Source organism: Schistocerca cancellata, chromosome 6 (assembly GCF_023864275.1).
Source record: "Schistocerca cancellata isolate TAMUIC-IGC-003103 chromosome 6, iqSchCanc2.1, whole genome shotgun sequence".
Lineage (NCBI taxonomy): Eukaryota > Metazoa > Arthropoda > Insecta > Orthoptera > Acrididae > Schistocerca > Schistocerca cancellata.
This window is the reverse complement of record NC_064631.1, coordinates 346,367,254-346,384,868: the sequence shown is the minus strand read 5'-3', so window position 1 is coordinate 346,384,868 and position 17,615 is coordinate 346,367,254. Positions and strand designations below refer to the sequence as shown.

Sequence of the window (17,615 nt, the reverse complement as noted above, 5' to 3'; positions counted from 1 at the left end):
TTTAAGAAATTTAGACCCTTTCGAGCTCTTCCAATCTGATGGTTCACGCATGGTAATGAAATGAGTTTCTCATTAATGATAAGGTCAGGAACTTAACTGATTCAATGAAACTAAGAATGGTATTCTTCATCACAATTTCGATCAGTTTAAACCATATCATATCTGAGTAAAAGTAACACACATTTATTTAAACAGAAAATTTGAAGCCTGTGGTTTTCCTCCAATTCTAGCCTTTCTAGTGTTAGTTGTATATGTTGAGGGTAGAAGATAAGCAAAAGACAAAAAAAAAAAATTGTCCACAAAAAGAGAGCAGCAGATATGATTTCCAATTTTAGATGATATGCTGCCAACGGCTACAGTGTATGACACATTCCCAAATGACACCATTCTTCTGCATACAATGACCTAAGAATTCTCACCAACTCTGAATTAAATATAGGATCCTGAGAGGAAGGTCACACTACAGTCAGAAGACGGCCCTGAAAACCATATTCCCAAGTTTTCTGGATGATATTGTACCATCATGTAGTACCAGAAGTGTTTTCAACATCAAAAAATATTCCAGTCAACTACTGCCTATGTAAAAAGCCTCCTGTATTGCCGAGTGCATGAGTATTAGCTTGTCCCATGTAGAGTGGTACCTATGGGAACCACAATGAGGATGAAAGGGTTTTCAAGCTGCAAACATCTGTACAAAGTGGCTGTTGAAAATTTATTCCACTGTCATCCCTACACAATTGTTAAGTGCTACACTGGATTGGTGCAATCATTTCTAGGTTTCAGGTATATCATGTTTCCCTGCAGGGCTTAGTATGGCCACTGCAGTAAGCATTACCTTTCCAAAGGAGCCTTCTCATCACTTCCCGTACACCATTCCTGATGATGTGAAATTATTTATACAGTGAAACCTCTTTATAATGTTCCTCCGTATAATGTTTTCCTCTATGTCACATCTGTTTTTTTCGGTTCTGACAAAGCCCATATAAACAATGTTAAATTTTCCTCTTTACTGTGTTTCCTCTATATTACAATTTCCTCCATGTAATGCTCATATTTTTGGAACCCTGGTCAATTATTTACCTCTTTATAACGTTTAAGTGACTGGATGTAGACGCATCGTTTTTCGTTCTGTGGATTCACAGTTTGCACCGGCTCAGAAAGCCCGCGCTCAGCGTGTTTCGTATTTCAGCGGCAGAACCTGGTCACGTGACATGTGACGCACATTCTGCTTGCGATCTTTTTGGCGCCATTTACTTTCACCCATCCACATACCGGGCCCCATGTTTCAATTACAAAAAACTAATCATCTGATACATTGATCATTTGCAATGAATATCATATTACAGTGTTGTGAAAATTTAAAATGTCATCTATGGCACCATTTGTCAAAGCTGATTAGTGGTATCCCGATCTTCAGTAATGCCCTATAATTATTATTTGGAAGCCTTCCTCTTTATAGTGTTTTCCTCTATACAGTGTTCAGAATTTGTGGTCCCTTGAAAAACGTTATGTAGAGGTTTCACTGTAACTGTAAAAGTTCTTGCCATAACTTTTTTTGCTCTCTCCTTTTGTTCGAGGAATTCAAAAGTTTATAAAGTGCTCAAATTCTGAATTGATATAGAACTTGCACAAGCTCACTCACGTGCCATGATGGCTAAATGGCACTCCTTGAATCACCATTTCTGATCATGAAAACTATCAAAACAAACACACACACACACACACACACACACACACACACAAATAAACTGATAATGGAAAAATCTGCTGCTAGTTTATTTTTGAACTGGTGATGAGCACCAAGTGATTTGACTACCAACTTTGCAAGTATACTCTAAATTTCTATTTCCTATCTTTCTGCAGCTCTATTATAAGAGTTTACTTGGTATTACTGCTAGTTTTTTTCTGTTTGCAATGAAAGTACAACTGAAATGTAGCATTACCTTCCGTCCCCAATTAAGCAGGTCGTCCAGCCTTGCCAACGCATATTCAGCCAAGTTGCTAGTGTTTTGAAATGGAGAATATGGTTTTCTAGTTGCAGGTACAGCTGGAAAGACAAAAAAAGAAAGTAAAACAATTCTCATTCTAGACCATGAAAAAATGCCACGGAAATACATACAGAAGCTGTGGAGGTCATTTAAATTAGAGGAGTGCTGTAGAACAGTGGTAATCATGTCATTTATTCATGATATGCAAAATACATCAATAGCACCCGCGCTGATGTGGTTTTATTATTTATAGAAAGTAACTATGTAAAGATATTTAATAAAACGAAAACAGAATGTATATTCTCACTGGAAAGAATCCATATGTGATCCTCAAAATTCAGAAATCAAGAAAAGTGACAGAATAATCATTCTTCGTGTTACGTATAGAAACATCTAAGGAGATCTCTCAGTCTTCACCTAATGTTCACATACATGGTGAAAGGGATAAGGGGAAGGACATAACAATGTTGCTGCAGAATTAAACACAACCAGCAAGGAGCCAATACTTGATGGAAAATGTATTGTGATGTACATAAGCAGTCTAATACTAACAGAGAGAAATGTCTAACAGCGAGAAATATCTAACAGTAATTAAGTTTTCTTAATCAGTTTAGTAAATTTGGACACACAGATTGGGTGGAGATTTCATTTTATATGTGCAAGCAACCAAGTGCGGATGGATGCACCTTTTCGGCAAGACAAGGTAGGGCTGGCAGTTTGATCATGCTTTGCGGCACCTGCTGGTTTGGCGATTACTCCATGCAGCTGCATCCTTACATAAAAGACTCACTGCACCTTGACAATGGACTACATCATGAAGATGAGAGAGAGAGAGAGAGAGAGAGAGAGAGAGAGAGAGAGAGAGAGAGAGAGAGAGAGAGACTACTCTGGCTAGAGAGTTAGCTCTGAACTGTCTATAAATTTGTAACACAATATGTAATTACCAAATTATAAAGGCAGGCAGTTACTGTATGGGATGTTCTGAGATTGAAAGGAAGAATATACATATGTCTTCAAAGGATGACTTATGTTAATTAGTAGCTTATTAGAAATAGATAAGTACAATTCCATTTCAAGGACAGGCAAAACCACACACGAAACTAAATCCACAAAAATAAAAATAAGAAAAGATACCATGAGGGGAGATATACTCCAGACAAACAAGTCAGTGCTTTCAGCTCAGTAAATATCAGCATCCAAATTAGTACGTTAAGTCACCCCTCTGAGTATCCATCCTACAAAGCAGGAAACATCCCAAAGATTTAAACCTTTAAAAAGTAAGTAACAAAGCTCTTCATTAAATCATTAATGTCCAACTGCCCAACCAAGAGGAAGCCTAACAAATGTGGTTAAGAGAGTTAGAGAAAGTTCAAATACAAGTTTAAATTATCACAGAAATACTAAACAGACTCCAACAACAGTTTTTAAAAAGATAAAGGTGTTTTGCCTCATGGAAAAGCATGCTCTCTAAACTTTGAAACCTACTGTAAACCAGCATATAAAATCAGTATAAATGGATTGACTTAGTACTGATGTCTCTATGTGGAAGACCACAAAAGGGAACAACAGTGTTTCCAATGTAAAATCACCAAAGGGCTTAGAAAGACGAAAACAATCCCAGTGTTGAAAAATATGAAGGGATGAGAAATGATTCAAGTGACATGGTACAAACACTGAGCAATGGTGGCTAGCAATTTTTTAACCAAACTGAAAAGTTTTTAACAAAATTTCCTATAGAGAAGTCAAGAAAATCTAGTCTCACATGAGCATGAAGAATGGCAATGAAAATATTATTAAAATGAAGCCAACATGCATGGTGTAAGTGACTGATTTCCACAGCATTAAAGTAAATGTCATCAGTAAACATAACCACACAGAAAAATACAGCAGTCTACGAATATTTCACCTGTAAAGAGGGACCATTGGTTTACTAAACAAGCAGCGAAAATTTACAGCTTTTTTATTACACTAAACTAGCTGAATCCGGCCACATTTTGTTGTAGCTCAGTCTGCTTAAATGGAAAAGAAAGAAAGGAGAAAGCACATTTTTGTAATATGAATGGGAACGTGATATACATCCTAATTTCCTCTCCCTGTATCTGTTCATCTTGCACTTCCCCTTTCTTTGTCCATCTCCTCCTCCTTCCCCTTCTTTCCGTCCATCTTCTCCTCCCCCCTCTTCATCTCCTCCTGTCCCCCTCTCTGTCCATTTCCTCCTTCCTGTTTTTTATGTCCATTTCCTCCTCCTCCTCCTCCGCCCTCTCTCTGACCATGAGCCTTGTTTGATTGTTATTTGCAAATCCTATATGAAGATATGTTGTCTATATGTGCCTACACATTTATTACTGTAATATGTAAAAATTTGTAGTAATTGGAAAGATACATTTTGAGATTTTTGGTAATAATCTTTCCCCTGTGATTACATATATACAACATGGTATTGCAGATGGTATATAAAACCATGCAAGTATTTGAGTGCAATGTGTCAAAATTTTAAAGCAATCTCTGAAGAACTTTCAGAGATTAACACAATCAGTCGAGAATGTTATTCTGAACAAAAGGACATACATTTTTATTTATACAGATTGATGTATTTTTTTTTTAATTATTGTGACCATATTAAAAAAAAAAACAGATGGAAAAAAGAAAGATATTCAACATGACCTCCTACTGTTATATTACAGATCTTAAAACTTTTTTCGTTTTGCAACTAGTGCCAGATTTATTATTGTAAATTAGAGATTTTTTTAGCTTTTGAAATGTAAGGTTTGTACCTGTACAGAGATATAGGTAAGGTTGAAGGATGGCAATTTGGTTGAAAGTTGATGAAGCCAACAAATATGAATACAAGATCTCAGCTGTGGGGAAATAATGATCTGTAACATAGCCTGTGCTCTAGGTTAGCTAGAAAGGTGACAGTTTTGTTGTGAACGTTGGAAGCAATATCGAAAGTATCATTTAATCTCTGTGCCATGGGTTATACAACTGCTTATTTTTAGTTGAATAGACCATAATGATTGACATTTGCAACATCAAATGTCTCTGGGGTTTTGGAACAGCTTCTCTTTGTGAACAGTTTGGACAGTGTGTGGATGTCATGAGTAAAGCAGGAAATGGGTAAGTTTTATGAATTGGCCTCTCTTACATTTTCATAGTTGATTTACAACATTCGTGCATCATATACTCCAAAATAATTGGAGTACTGTCTATTATGCAGTACAGGTTTTCTGAGTTTACCTTGTACTTGTACATATTTATAACAAAAAGTGTAAATATGGAGGGAATCAACAACTCAAGCAATGCCACAGATCTGTCTGTAACTATAACCTTTTTTGTATTTCCCATTCACAAAACCTAGAGCTCAGGTTATGCTTCAGATTACTACCACCACAACAAAAGAGTTTTTTTTTTTTGGGGGGGGGGGGGGGCACTATCACTATTAACACTCACACTATTAACACTCAAACAGAGTGGTGACTTCTTAGTATCATAAATGGTGTGGGGACCAAAAGGATACCACTCAATTTTATCCATGAAAATTAATTTACTTCTCTTTCATTAGAAATATTTATTTATAAATTCCTTAACTGCCTATGTTACAACACAAAACTTAACTTCAGTCAAACTAAAAAAAATCTCTATAAAAAATCACAAAAGGAAAGTAAGTTTATGCAACACTACTTAACATTGAAATGAAATACAATATAAAAATTTAAACTAGTTTATTGTATCAGAAATAACATGAAACAGTAATAGATTGCTGTGAGATAAATATATAGTGTTTGAAAAATCAGCTGCATGTAATGAACATAAAAAATGAATTGATACAGAGTTTTTCACAAATTGTCAATAATCACCCACATTCTCCTCTCCACAATCTTTACAGACAACCGAACGACAGGTTTGGCAAACTGGGCGAATGCAGCAGGTACAATACTGGTTTGTCTTTTTCTCACTGGCACATGGACAAAGAGCACATCGTTTCCTCTTTGAATCCAGAGTGGATATTTGTGATTTTGGGAGAGGTTTCTTCAAAAGTCCTGAGATTGTTACTCTTAGTTCTTTTGGTACTCTGCCATTCAACAGCCTCTCATTGAGATAGGGTTCAGTAAGCTGCCTGGCAAGTGTATTGATGAATTCAAACAGGGAAATAGGTAGCCTATGTACTTCTTGCAGGACGTATGTATTACATACGAGTTCACTCCAAGTATGTTCAGAATTGCATAAAATACAGTAAGAGGCCACAGAAACTAGATGATTCCCCTCTATGTTTATTTCCCTCTAATTTACCTGATTCACTAGAGTCACGACTTGAGTCGAAACAAGGCCCCGGGAGTAGACAACATTCCATTAGAACTACTGACGGCCTTGGGAGAGCCAGTCATGACAAAAAACTCTACCATCTGGTGAGCAAGATGTATGAGACAGGCGAAATACCCTCAGACTTCAAGAAGAATATAATAATTCCAATCCCAAAGAAAGCAGGTTTTGACAGATGCGAAAATTACCAAACTATCAGTTTAATAAGTCAAAGCTGCAAAATACTAACGCGAATTCTTTACAGATGAATGGAAAAACTGGTAGAAGTCGACCACGGGGAAGATCAATTTGGATTCCGCAGAAATGTTGGAACACGTGAGGCAATACTGACCTTACGTCTTATCTTAGAAGAAAGATTAAGGAAAGGCAAACCTATGTTCCTAGCATTTGTAGACTTAGAGAAAGCTTTTGACAATGTTGACTGGAATACTCTCTTTCAAATTCTGAAGGTGGCAGGGGTAAAATACAGGGAGCGAAAGGCTATTTACAACTTGTACACAAAGCAGATGGCAGTTATAAGAGTCGAGGGACATGAAAGGGAAGCAGTTGTTGGGAAGGGAGTAAGACAGGGTTTAGGCCTCTTCCCAATGTTATTCAATCTGTATATTGAGCAAGCAGTAAAGGAAACAAAAGAAAAATTCGGAGTAGGTATTAAAATACATGGAGAAGAAATAAAAACTTTGAGGTTCGCCAATGACACTGTAATTCTGTCAGAGACAGCAAAGGACTTGGAAGAGTAGTTGAACGGAATGGATAGCGTCTTGAAAGGAGGATATAAGATGAACATCAACAAAAGCAAAATGAGGATAATGGAATGTAGTCGTATTAAGTCAGGTGATGCTGAGGGAATTAAATTAGGAAATGAGACACTTAAAGTAGTAAAGGAGTTTTGCTATTTGGGGAGCAAAATAACTGATGGTCAAAGTAGACAGGATATAAAATGCAGACTGGCAATGGCAAGGAAAGCGTTTCTGAAGAAGAGAAATTTGTTAACATCGAGTATAGATTTAAGTGTCAGGAAGTCATTTCTGAAAGTATTTGTATGGAGTGTAGCCATGTATGGAAGTGAAACGTGGACGATAAATAGTTTGGACAAGAAGAGAATAGAAGACTTCAAAATGTGGTGCTACAAGAAGAATGCTGAGGATTAGATGGGTAGATCACGTAACTAATGAGGAGGTATTGAATAGAATAGGGGAGGAGTAGTTTGTGGCACAACTTGACACGAAGAAGGGACCGGCAGGGTAGGGCATGTTCGGAGGCATCAAGGGATCACAAATTTAGCATTGGAGGGCAGCGTGGAGGGTAAAAATCGAAGAGGGAGACCAAGAGATGAAAACAGTCAGCAGATTCAGAAGGATGTAGGTTGCAGTAAGTACTGGGAGACGAAGTTTGCACAGGTTAGAGTAGCATGGAGAGCTGCATCAAGCCAGTCTCAGGACTGAAGACCACTACAACAACAAGCCTAAAAATAAAATGACATTTCATTGATAAGTAAACTTTTGACATATGGCAAACAGAAACACTTACAGTGTCATGGGGTCAATAATGGCACCACCCAAACTTTACAGCTGTGCACTGAGAAAGAGAACAACTCGACAATGCTGCTAGTTCGTCAGGAGGTTCACCTTCAACTGCCAAGATGGTATGTAGAACCACCAAAAATAAAATTACCAACAGAGGAAATGGCACGTGTGTACAGTTTGACTGGTATCAAAAAGGACCCCACAACTCCGTTTGAGGGTTAATCTGATGAAACGGGCCAACTGGTGTTTTTGCCATATTCCTGTTACTCTTTACAGAAAATAACAAAAGTGGTTCCAGAGATTATTAAGGGCACAGACTAATTTGAGAGTAAGTTACAAAAGAACATGCAAATTTTGCAAGGTTGAGGGGGAGAGAGATAGCGAGAGGAAAACTAATAGTGTGCAAAAGGTTCAAACCTATAAGTTCATGCTGAAATTTCTACAAAGTTGGAAAAAAAGACCTGAATACAGAAAGGAGTTCATAAACCACTTATTTACATTATCAATGAAAACGGCAGTTCGCGACAAGGAGCACCAACAATATAACTTCCTTACCATTTGCTTTTGATTGCTGTGCTACAGTTGACTGAAACCGACAGTGTGAAGATAGGGCAGCACATGACCTTGCCGCAGAGTCCAAATATATATCGTTGTTAACCTTTGGCGCGTGATGCACTGAAAGAGAGAATATTGGTCTTACTTTACGCATAATAATTTTTACTCTTTCTCTGCGTTCTCTCTTAATCAATTAGGGCCTATAATTAACTAACTAGGGCCTAAGACAAAACAGTTTTCACTGAATAACCTATGCATGTGACATGAATATACCCCCCCCCCCCCCCCCCGCAACTAGCAGTAAACCATATAAAACTGCAAACATACTAAACCAAAGCACAATAGAGCAGTAGTTGAAAAATATGACGAACTGGGGAATGCTGTTATGTGACGCCACAACGTGATTTACTGTCAAATCATTGCCCCCCCCCCCTTTTTTTAGGAATAATCGCACCATAGTCGCATTCATCAAGCTGAGTACAGTACTTTAAAAATTCCACTTGCTTATGGTGCTGGCATAGTCGAACATCCCACACACATTCCAATTTCAATAGCTCAAACATCAACTTACACTGTCTCAACGCAATACGCAACATACTGCGCTCCAAACACTCAAACTTTCACTATACGAAATTCCTCTATGTGACCGACACTTCGACCATAGATAGTAGATACTATTATATTTATGGTCGAAGGACCGACACTACAAGTACAAATGCAAAGCTGAAAGCGCAGTAAGATATCAAAGCAGCTTCAATCAAAGATACACCACACACAAACCTGCGTACAGCAGACATCAGAGGATTCAGTCGTAGGCGTCGAGATGTTTGGTTTATTTGTCATCCAAGACAGTTGCACTTGACATGTTAGCTGCAGAGGCTAGGGAAGTGTCGGGGTGGGGTAAATTGTACGTAAAACCAGTTTTATGAAGTAAGTAATAAGGACGGAATCAAACGTCAAGCATTGATAGAGTCGAATGTATGTATATTAGTACTCATAGCGGACGTTTAAAATTGTGATTGCAAGGGACAAATTGAATTTTCTCATCGCGTTTACTATCCAGTTCACTTAATGCTTTTACTGTTCGAAAATGAGAGAGTAAATAATCACTAATAACACATGACATTCGCAAAATTGCTAGAGGTTTACAATGTGTCAAATGCACTTCTTTGTTGAGGAGTCGATCCTGCGTTTGTATCAGTGCTAGAATTCTATACCTGTTGATTGTTTGTATGTAACCTCATGCAGCTAATAGGGAAGACTTCGATGTCTAGGCTGAAAGTGTGCCCAGGAAGTTTTGTTGGTTTTCAGCCATTAATTACGAATTGTGTGACATTAGCTCACTGGCATTACTGCACGATTTCAAATACTAGCCAAACTCAAGAATTTGTAGTCCATCTTTTTAAACGATGTATTGTATACGTACCAATAGTAATATCTCATATCACTATATTCTAATTTTTTCTCCACACGAAAGTTGCCGGTATAATTCAGCACATTCACACCGTTTACAAGTAAATGACTGCTCCTTTTAAATATAGGCTCGTTTGGTCCTGTAATCTGGTCATTGAAACTCGAATATCGCAGGAATTTGGGGTACACTGCGTGCATAATAGTATTTAATAAAATCATTGAGCTAATTCTCTTTAAATTTTGACCAGAAATGTAGGCATGTATCCTGTGAGACTTGATTCCCTTTAAAGTTCAGTTTCCTCCCAAAGTCCTTTATACGTGATAAGTGCATTGTGCAATAATAAATGCTAGTACTGTTGTATGTTCATGTAATACAAAACTTGTCAACCACTTTTTGCTCTGAACAACTGTAATGTTTGGTTACTAAACAAGAGGCATTAACTGATTCATATTTTATTAAAGTGAAACAGCATAATCCTGATTTCCGTAATATCTTAAACAATCAATTGTCAAGTTTATATATTTTTGACAAAACTGTTGCCAACACTTATTGCGTTTAGTACTTACATAAAATTTGTTGTACCAAAACAAAAAGGACCACTTTTGTTTGTGTGTCTATACACTAACGACAAAGCTAAATTGAGACAATAAAGATGTTGTATTGCATGTAACTGTAAAAAGTATTTACCTTCTATACTGATGGTTTTGTGCAAAATGGTCAAATGTATGTATCAACCATATGCCATTCACTTCTGTGTAAAAGTTATGTATTGGACTCCCTATTCATTTTTCAGTGTGGTGTGGAGATAAACATTAGACTTTACTATCGGTCAGTTTAACACAACCAGATTTTCTTTCTCATTCATTGGCTTCCCCAACTTTCAACCAAATTGTCACATTCCAACCTAACATAGACCTTGGGCTGTGCTACAGATAAGTCTGTTATCACAAACAAGATTTCAGGGGTGTCTAACATGTAACGTCAGTCCATGTCTGGACAAAGCCCTTATCAAGACTTCCCACGTGTGATGCATCCATGTTGCTCCTGTATGCTTTCTAACGACATTTACTCACATTCTATTAGGTCTCCATCTTTCCTAATCCCTTGGAATCCAGCAAAAAATTGTGCCTGATCCATCTAACACTGATTCACCTGACCTTGTGCCCACACCACCTTAATTTCATTTTTCACTGTGCTCTTTTACCCAAACTATTTATTTGTTCTGTCTTTCTTAGTAATCCATAATATGCATCTCTCTTTTGCTCCATGAAAAATCCTCAGTTGTAAATGCTTTATGCGCTGAAAGTCTTTGTTTCATTGCCGTAGGTCAAAAGTGTGTTAGGCACATTGACTGTACACTTGCCTTTCAAACCCATTGGAAAATGTTCATTGAAAATCCTATTTAGTTTGTCACTACTACTACTCCAGTCTATTTTTACTCTTAAATTCTTTGTCTTCCTGTTCATCCAGTCATTGACTAAAACTGCCCTAAACATGAAATTTTCTCTCTTATTCTATGTGTACTTTATTAAGTTGTAGAATTATATTTTTTGTGTGTTTATTGTACATTATTTTAGTCTTATTATAATTGATTTTCAGACCTACTTTCAGATTTGCACTATTAACTTCTTTTTTAATTCTTGATGTTGACCTGCACTGTAGGCAAACAGTAAAATGTCAATAGCAAATGAAGTATTTCAGATGTGTGCCAGTCACATGACTTCCTTCAACTGCGACATAGTTGCGTAAACAAACAGTGATCCAATACTGTTAAATGTTTTTTATTCTAGTCTTTGATCACAATATCAGTTCATTAGTCGTTGACCGGTTTCAGTCCGTAATGACCATACTCATCCTCATGGTGTAAAAAATATCGGAGGATGGTCGTTACGGACTGAAACCGGTCATCGTCTAAAGAATTGATATTGTGATCAAAGACTGGAATAAAAAACATTTGACACAAATTCCTTTTACATTTTTCCACACTACAAATCTGGAAACTTCACTAGGTCTGCTGAGAATAGCTTTTGTGCTACTTAATCGCCTTGCCTGACTGCTCTTTGTTATGAATATTTCCTCTTCTGTTGAAATTGGTATAGGCAAGACTGAGTGGCAATTCAGATTCACAGTTCTGTTCTGTATTCACTTCAACAGTTGGCTTGATCCTTTTCCTGATATTTTTTAATGTGTTTAATTGTTAATTTAGTGAATATTTTGTACACTAGGGATTGGAGGCTAATATGTCTGTCTCCTTTTTTCTCAATGGTAATTATTTCAGGGTTGTTCCTTCGTAGTGGAATTGTCTTCTTTCCTGATCAGCCTTAAACACTAGGAAAAGGAGACTTGGTCATAAAGAAATTGCAGTATAACTTTATTTTTCGGAACAAACACTTTCAGTAATACTGATTCAAAAATTGTACAAATGTTTTTGATACGTTTAGGTAGGTCCAATTTTGTGCCTTTTTATATGCTTGGGCAATGTGATATGTGTGGGTGGTCCTCCTCAGCTACCAAATACTTAAAACAAGGGTGATTCCATGTCAGATTTTGTTCAAATTTCAAAGACTGAAATGACTGTAGCTAAATAAGTTGAAAGAGCATAATGTACGAATTGATTGACAAGGGCTATACATTTTTATGGATTTGTCAAATTGCAGAACTGAAACAAAAACTTCCATGCTACATCAATGGGAGAAATGCACTTGACTCGCATCTTACTAATCTGTACAAGGTCATTGGTCCTATAAAAACTGTGGTGGATGAACAATGCACCGGAATAGATTGTGCATTACTTGAAACTAATCAACTGTAGGTAGAAGATTTTGTTATAAAGATGGAATCACAAATCTCTAACATTACCATTCTCTACTTTGTTTCAAAAAGAAAAACAATATCTTAAAACTGTGAAGCAGAACCTTAGGCCTGGTGAAGTAATTGCATGCTTGATTTTGTTGAGTATTGGTCATTTCTTGTCCAAGATGCTGCCCAATGTTTTCAGTGGGAGAACAGTCAAGTGAAAATGGTCTGTTGACCATAAATGATGAAAATTGTGAGGTAATCCACATGATTGCTGTAAGGAATCTGTAAACTTCAGTTAGAAAAAAAAAAAAAAAAAGCCAGTCAAACCTAAAAACTGTAAATTCTCCTTAATACCTAGGAATTACAATTATGAAGACTGGAGAATATGTTGTAAGGATAACCCCCCTCCCCCTATCTGCACAGCTCAGAAAAGATAGTGGTTGAGGGGAAGATCCAGATAGGCTGGGTTGTTAAGCTGCCATTAAAGTCTAACATATTATGTTCTGCTACATGTTGTGCCAGAGGTTGATCTATTTTGCTCTTGGCCACAGTTTGGCGGTGGCCATTTATACTGGTGGATGTGTGATTGGTAGTCGTACAGATAGAAAAAGCTGAGAAATGATTGCAGCAGAGTTGGTATATGATATGGCTGCTTTCACAGGTGGCCCATCCTCTGATGGTGGGAGATAAGTATGTGACAGGACTGGAATAGGAAGTACAGGAGGGAGGGGGGGGGGGGGAATTGGACAGGTCTTGCACTTATGTTTTCCACAGAGATATGATCCCTGTGCTGAGGGGTTATGATTGGGAGTGACGTAGGGATGGACTACTATGTTATAGAGGTTGGGTGGTTGACAGAACACCACTTTAAGAGGGGCCGGATGTTGGCCTGGCTATTGAGACCACTTCCTATCTGAAGGCTCCATCCACACCTCCATATTAAGCCCATCAACCAACACCAACACCTACATTTCAACAGCTGTTATCCCTTCCACACCAAAAAATCCATCCTATCTGGGGACAGTGTACATACAGTGATGAGAACTCCCTTGTACAGTATGCTGAAGGTCTCACCAAGGGCTTCACAGACAGGTACTATCCTGCTGAAATAGTCCATGAACAGATCTCCCATGTCATTTTGTCACATACACTCTACCCTCCTTCCACCCCCAAAAACTAGCTTTCAGAGGAGCCCCTCGCCCCCTCCTGTTTTCACCCATTATCACCCTGTACTTTAGCAACTGAACCACATCCTTTGTCAGGGCTCTTATTACCTGTCCTGATTACCTGATCATCATGCCCTTAAATGAGGGACATTCTACTCAAGATTCTTCCCACCCTTCTTAAAGGATGTTAAATTGCAGACCCAACCCCATAACATCTTAGTCCATCCGTATGCCATTTCCATTCCCAATCTCTTGACACAGGGATCATATCCTTTAAGCAGCGTCTGAGAAGGTACAAGTGGGTAGAGGTTCCCTAGTTATAAGGAGCCCCAACGTTTTTCATGTTATGTAGCTCTGTAGAAAGATAGCTTTCAGGGCTGGAAAGAAAGCCATTGTGCAGTCGGTATGTCTGCCAGGTTGCCTCATCCGAAATGTGTAGATGGCCTTTCCTGAGGGTATCGATTGTGCAGGGTGCAGTCTCCAAATTGTGGCTCATGTTGGCACCAGTGGTGACTGTCGCATGCTTTCTGAGGTCATTCTCAGTTTGTGCAGTAGCTGGCAGAGATGGTGAAGGCTGCCAGCCTCGCATGCAGTGTGCAAGCAGAGCTCGTAGTTTGCAGTATTGTTCCCAGCATTGATTGGAGTCCTGTGGTTTGGAGCCGAATGGGATGGTCAGAGGTTCACTGCATAAAGGAAAGAGCTACTCAGGTAGCAGAGCACTTGTGGAGCACTCTTTTTTAACACTCACATGTCGATACGCAGAAAGGGAAGCCAGACCTTGTTCAGAGTAAAGATGCTTTGACTGCCAAAATGGTATCAGTAAATTAAGATATTCATAACAAAGTTCTCAAATTTACTGCCCTCCAGGAAAGCTCATGCATTCATATTATTGTTGGGACTGAAAGCTGGCTGAAACCCAAAGTATTAATCTCTGAAATGTTTAGCGAGTTATTGAACATATATCAGAAAGACAGATTATATGCCACAGAAGGGGAAACTGTTCATTGCTGTTGACAAAAATATTGTGTGTATTGAGTTCGACGTTGCATGTGATAGTGAAGTTATATGGTTCCATATAACAAATCCAGGTGAAACCAAGTTAATTGTTGGATGTTTTTACCAGCCACCAGGTTTCGTTGTGACAATTCTAGAGTCATTCAAAGAAAGTCTACAGTTAGTAGCATGTAAATACCCAGGTAACGCCATAATGCCGTATTAGTTGGAGGCGACATTAACCTACCGAGTATAGACTGGGATGTCTATGGATTCATTGTATGGGGGGAGGGGGGGGGGAGGCTACAGACACATAGGCTTACAGTCTTGTGAAGTACTTGTGAACACATTTTCTGAACTGTCTTGAGCAGCTAGTTCGGCAGCTCACATGCAGTGGAAATGTCTTAGACCTTGTAGCTACAAAATGGCCAGACAGCGTCATTGTAGAGACAGGGGTTAGTGGTCATGGTCTCATTATAGCACACGTAGTTACCAAAGTTAATAAATCAGTCAAGAAGACTAGGAGAGTGTCTCTGCTAGAAAGAACAGATAAGCATTGTTACCACGTTACTTAGACAGTGAATTGACATCTACTTCTAGTAATATGGACATAGAGGAATTATGGGCAAAGCTTAAACAGATTGTATATCGCAGTCTGGAAAACAATGTGCATAGGAAGTGGATTAAGGACAGAAAAGAGCTGCCATGCTTAACAACAAAATTCAGAAAATGCTGAGGAAGGAAAGAAACTGCAAATGATGACAGGCAAAGGTTAGTAGAGATAAGTGTGCCTGTGAAAAGATCTATGCATGAAGCATACAACCACCACCACCATCATATGTTAGCAAAAGATCTGGCCGAGAACCTGAGAAAATTGTGGTACTATGTAAAATTGCTAAGTGGGTCTAAGGATTCGTCCAGTTCTTCATTGACCATTGTGATGTGACAGTTGAAGATAGCAAAACAAAAGCCAAATTTTTAAATTTTGCATTCAAGAAATTGTTCACGCAGGGGAGTCATACAAACATACCATCATTTGACCAGCGAACAGACTCCCATATGGATAACATAGTAATAAGCTTCCCTGGCGAAGTGAAGCAGCTGAAAGAGTTGAAAACAAATAAGTCAACAAATTTGTAGAGAATCCCAGTTTGGTTTTATAGAGAGTGCTCTAAGGCATTGGCCCTTTATTTAGCTTGCATTTATTGCAAATCTCTCAACCAGTGCAAGTCCCAAGTGACTGGGAAAAAGTTCAGGTTACCCCTGTGTATAAGAAGGGTTAAAGAATGGACCCACAAAGTTAGAGATCAATAATACTAACACCTGTTTGCTACAGAATTCTTGAATATAATCTCAGTTCGAATATAATAAATTTTCTTGAGACTGATAAGCTTCTGTCCATGAATCAGCATGGTTTTAGAAATCATTGCTCTTCTGAAACTCAACTTACTGTTTTTAACATATTATGTAGCTACAGTATATAATATACTGCGAACTATAGAAGAAGAGCAAGAGACAAATTCCATATTTCAGGATTTCTGCAAAGGCGTGATACAGTTCCTCACTGTAGACTGTTAACAAAGGTATGAGTGTACGGAGCAGGCATCCGGGTGTGTGAATGGCTCAAACGCATCTTAAGTAATAGAACCCAATACGTTGTCCTCAATGGCGAGTGTTCATCAGAGACAAGGGTATTGTCTGAAGTGTGCCAGGGAAGTGTGATAGAACATTGTTATTTTATATAAATGATCTGGTGGCAGGGTAAGCAACTGTTTGCTGATGATTCTGTGGTGTGTGGGAGGGTGTCATTGTAGAGTGGCTGTAGGAGGATGCAAGATGACTTAGACAAAATTTCTAGTTGGTGTGATGAATGGCAGCTAATTCTAAACATAGAAAAATGTGAGTTAAGGTAAACGAGTAGAAAAAACAGACCTGTGATGTTTGCATACAGCATTAGTAGCATCCTGCATGGAACAATCATGTTGGTTAAATATGTGGACATAACATTGCAAAAAATGGTAAGAGCACGTGAAGATTGTGGTAGGGAAGGTGAATGGTCGATTTCAGTTCATTGGGAGAACTATGGGAAATTGTGGTTCATCCATAAAGCAGACTACATATAGTATGCTAATGTGACCTATTCTTGAGTACTGCTCGAGAGTTTGAGATCCATACCAGGTTAGAATAAAGCAAGACATTGAAGAAATTCATAGGCAGGTTGCTAGATTTGTTAGTTTCAAACAACACGCATGTGTTTAAGAAGGTGCTTCAGGGACTCAAATGGGAACCCCTGGAGGGAAGGTGCTGTTCTTCTCAAGAACTAGTATGGAGAAAATTTAGAGAACTTGCATCTGAAGCTGACTGCAGAATGATTCTGCTACTGCCAACATACATTCTGCATAAGGACAATGAAGATAAGATAGAAGAAATTAGGGCTCATAGGGAGAAATGTAGCCACTTGTTTTTCCCTCACTCTATTTGCGAGTGGAACAGGAAGCCATTCTGGCCCATTCAGTATCCATCTGGCCTCTTGTACTACTCTCCCCAAGTGGAACTGTAATGGTTACTATTGTCAGCTTCTGGAATTGGAACTCTTCTTTCACTCTACTCTGTAGCTTGTGTTGTGGATACTTACTCACCAACTCTTAGTGGTTTCCAAGCATTCTGCTGGAACCATATTGGCCCTTTATGAGCTTTTGGTGGTGTCTGTATGTTGGTCCTGATGAACATTGTTAGTTCTTGAGATCCTATTCATACTGTGGTTGAAGTGGTGGCTGTTCAGACCCATTTAGACTCTGTGGTAACAATAAGCAATCTTTATCTCCCCAGACTGTCTGCCTATAGTTCCTTCTCT

The 17,615-nt window shown here is 38.4% G+C and overlaps 2 protein-coding genes across 2 annotated transcripts in view; one reads left to right on the top strand and one right to left on the bottom strand.

Moving 5' to 3' along the window:
• Nucleotides 1–9,130, bottom strand: part of LOC126190662 (NADH-quinone oxidoreductase subunit B 2-like) — a 70,114-nt gene extending 60,984 nt beyond the window's left edge. The window contains exons 1-3 of the mRNA XM_049931102.1: nucleotides 8,961–9,130; nucleotides 8,390–8,509; nucleotides 1,944–2,047 (exon numbers count right to left, since the gene is read on the bottom strand). Of these exons, the coding sequence (XP_049787059.1) occupies nucleotides 1,944–2,047; nucleotides 8,390–8,509; nucleotides 8,961–8,985 (249 nt within the window). The 5' untranslated portion in view covers nucleotides 8,986–9,130. The remainder of the gene's footprint in view (nucleotides 1–1,943; nucleotides 2,048–8,389; nucleotides 8,510–8,960) is intronic.
• Nucleotides 9,131–9,166: 36 nt separating this feature from the next.
• Nucleotides 9,167–17,615, top strand: part of LOC126190660 (uncharacterized) — a 93,043-nt gene continuing 84,594 nt past the window's right edge. Inside the window, exon 1 of the mRNA XM_049931094.1 lies at nucleotides 9,167–9,319. The gene's annotated coding sequence lies outside the window, so the exon portion shown is untranslated. The remainder of the gene's footprint in view (nucleotides 9,320–17,615) is intronic.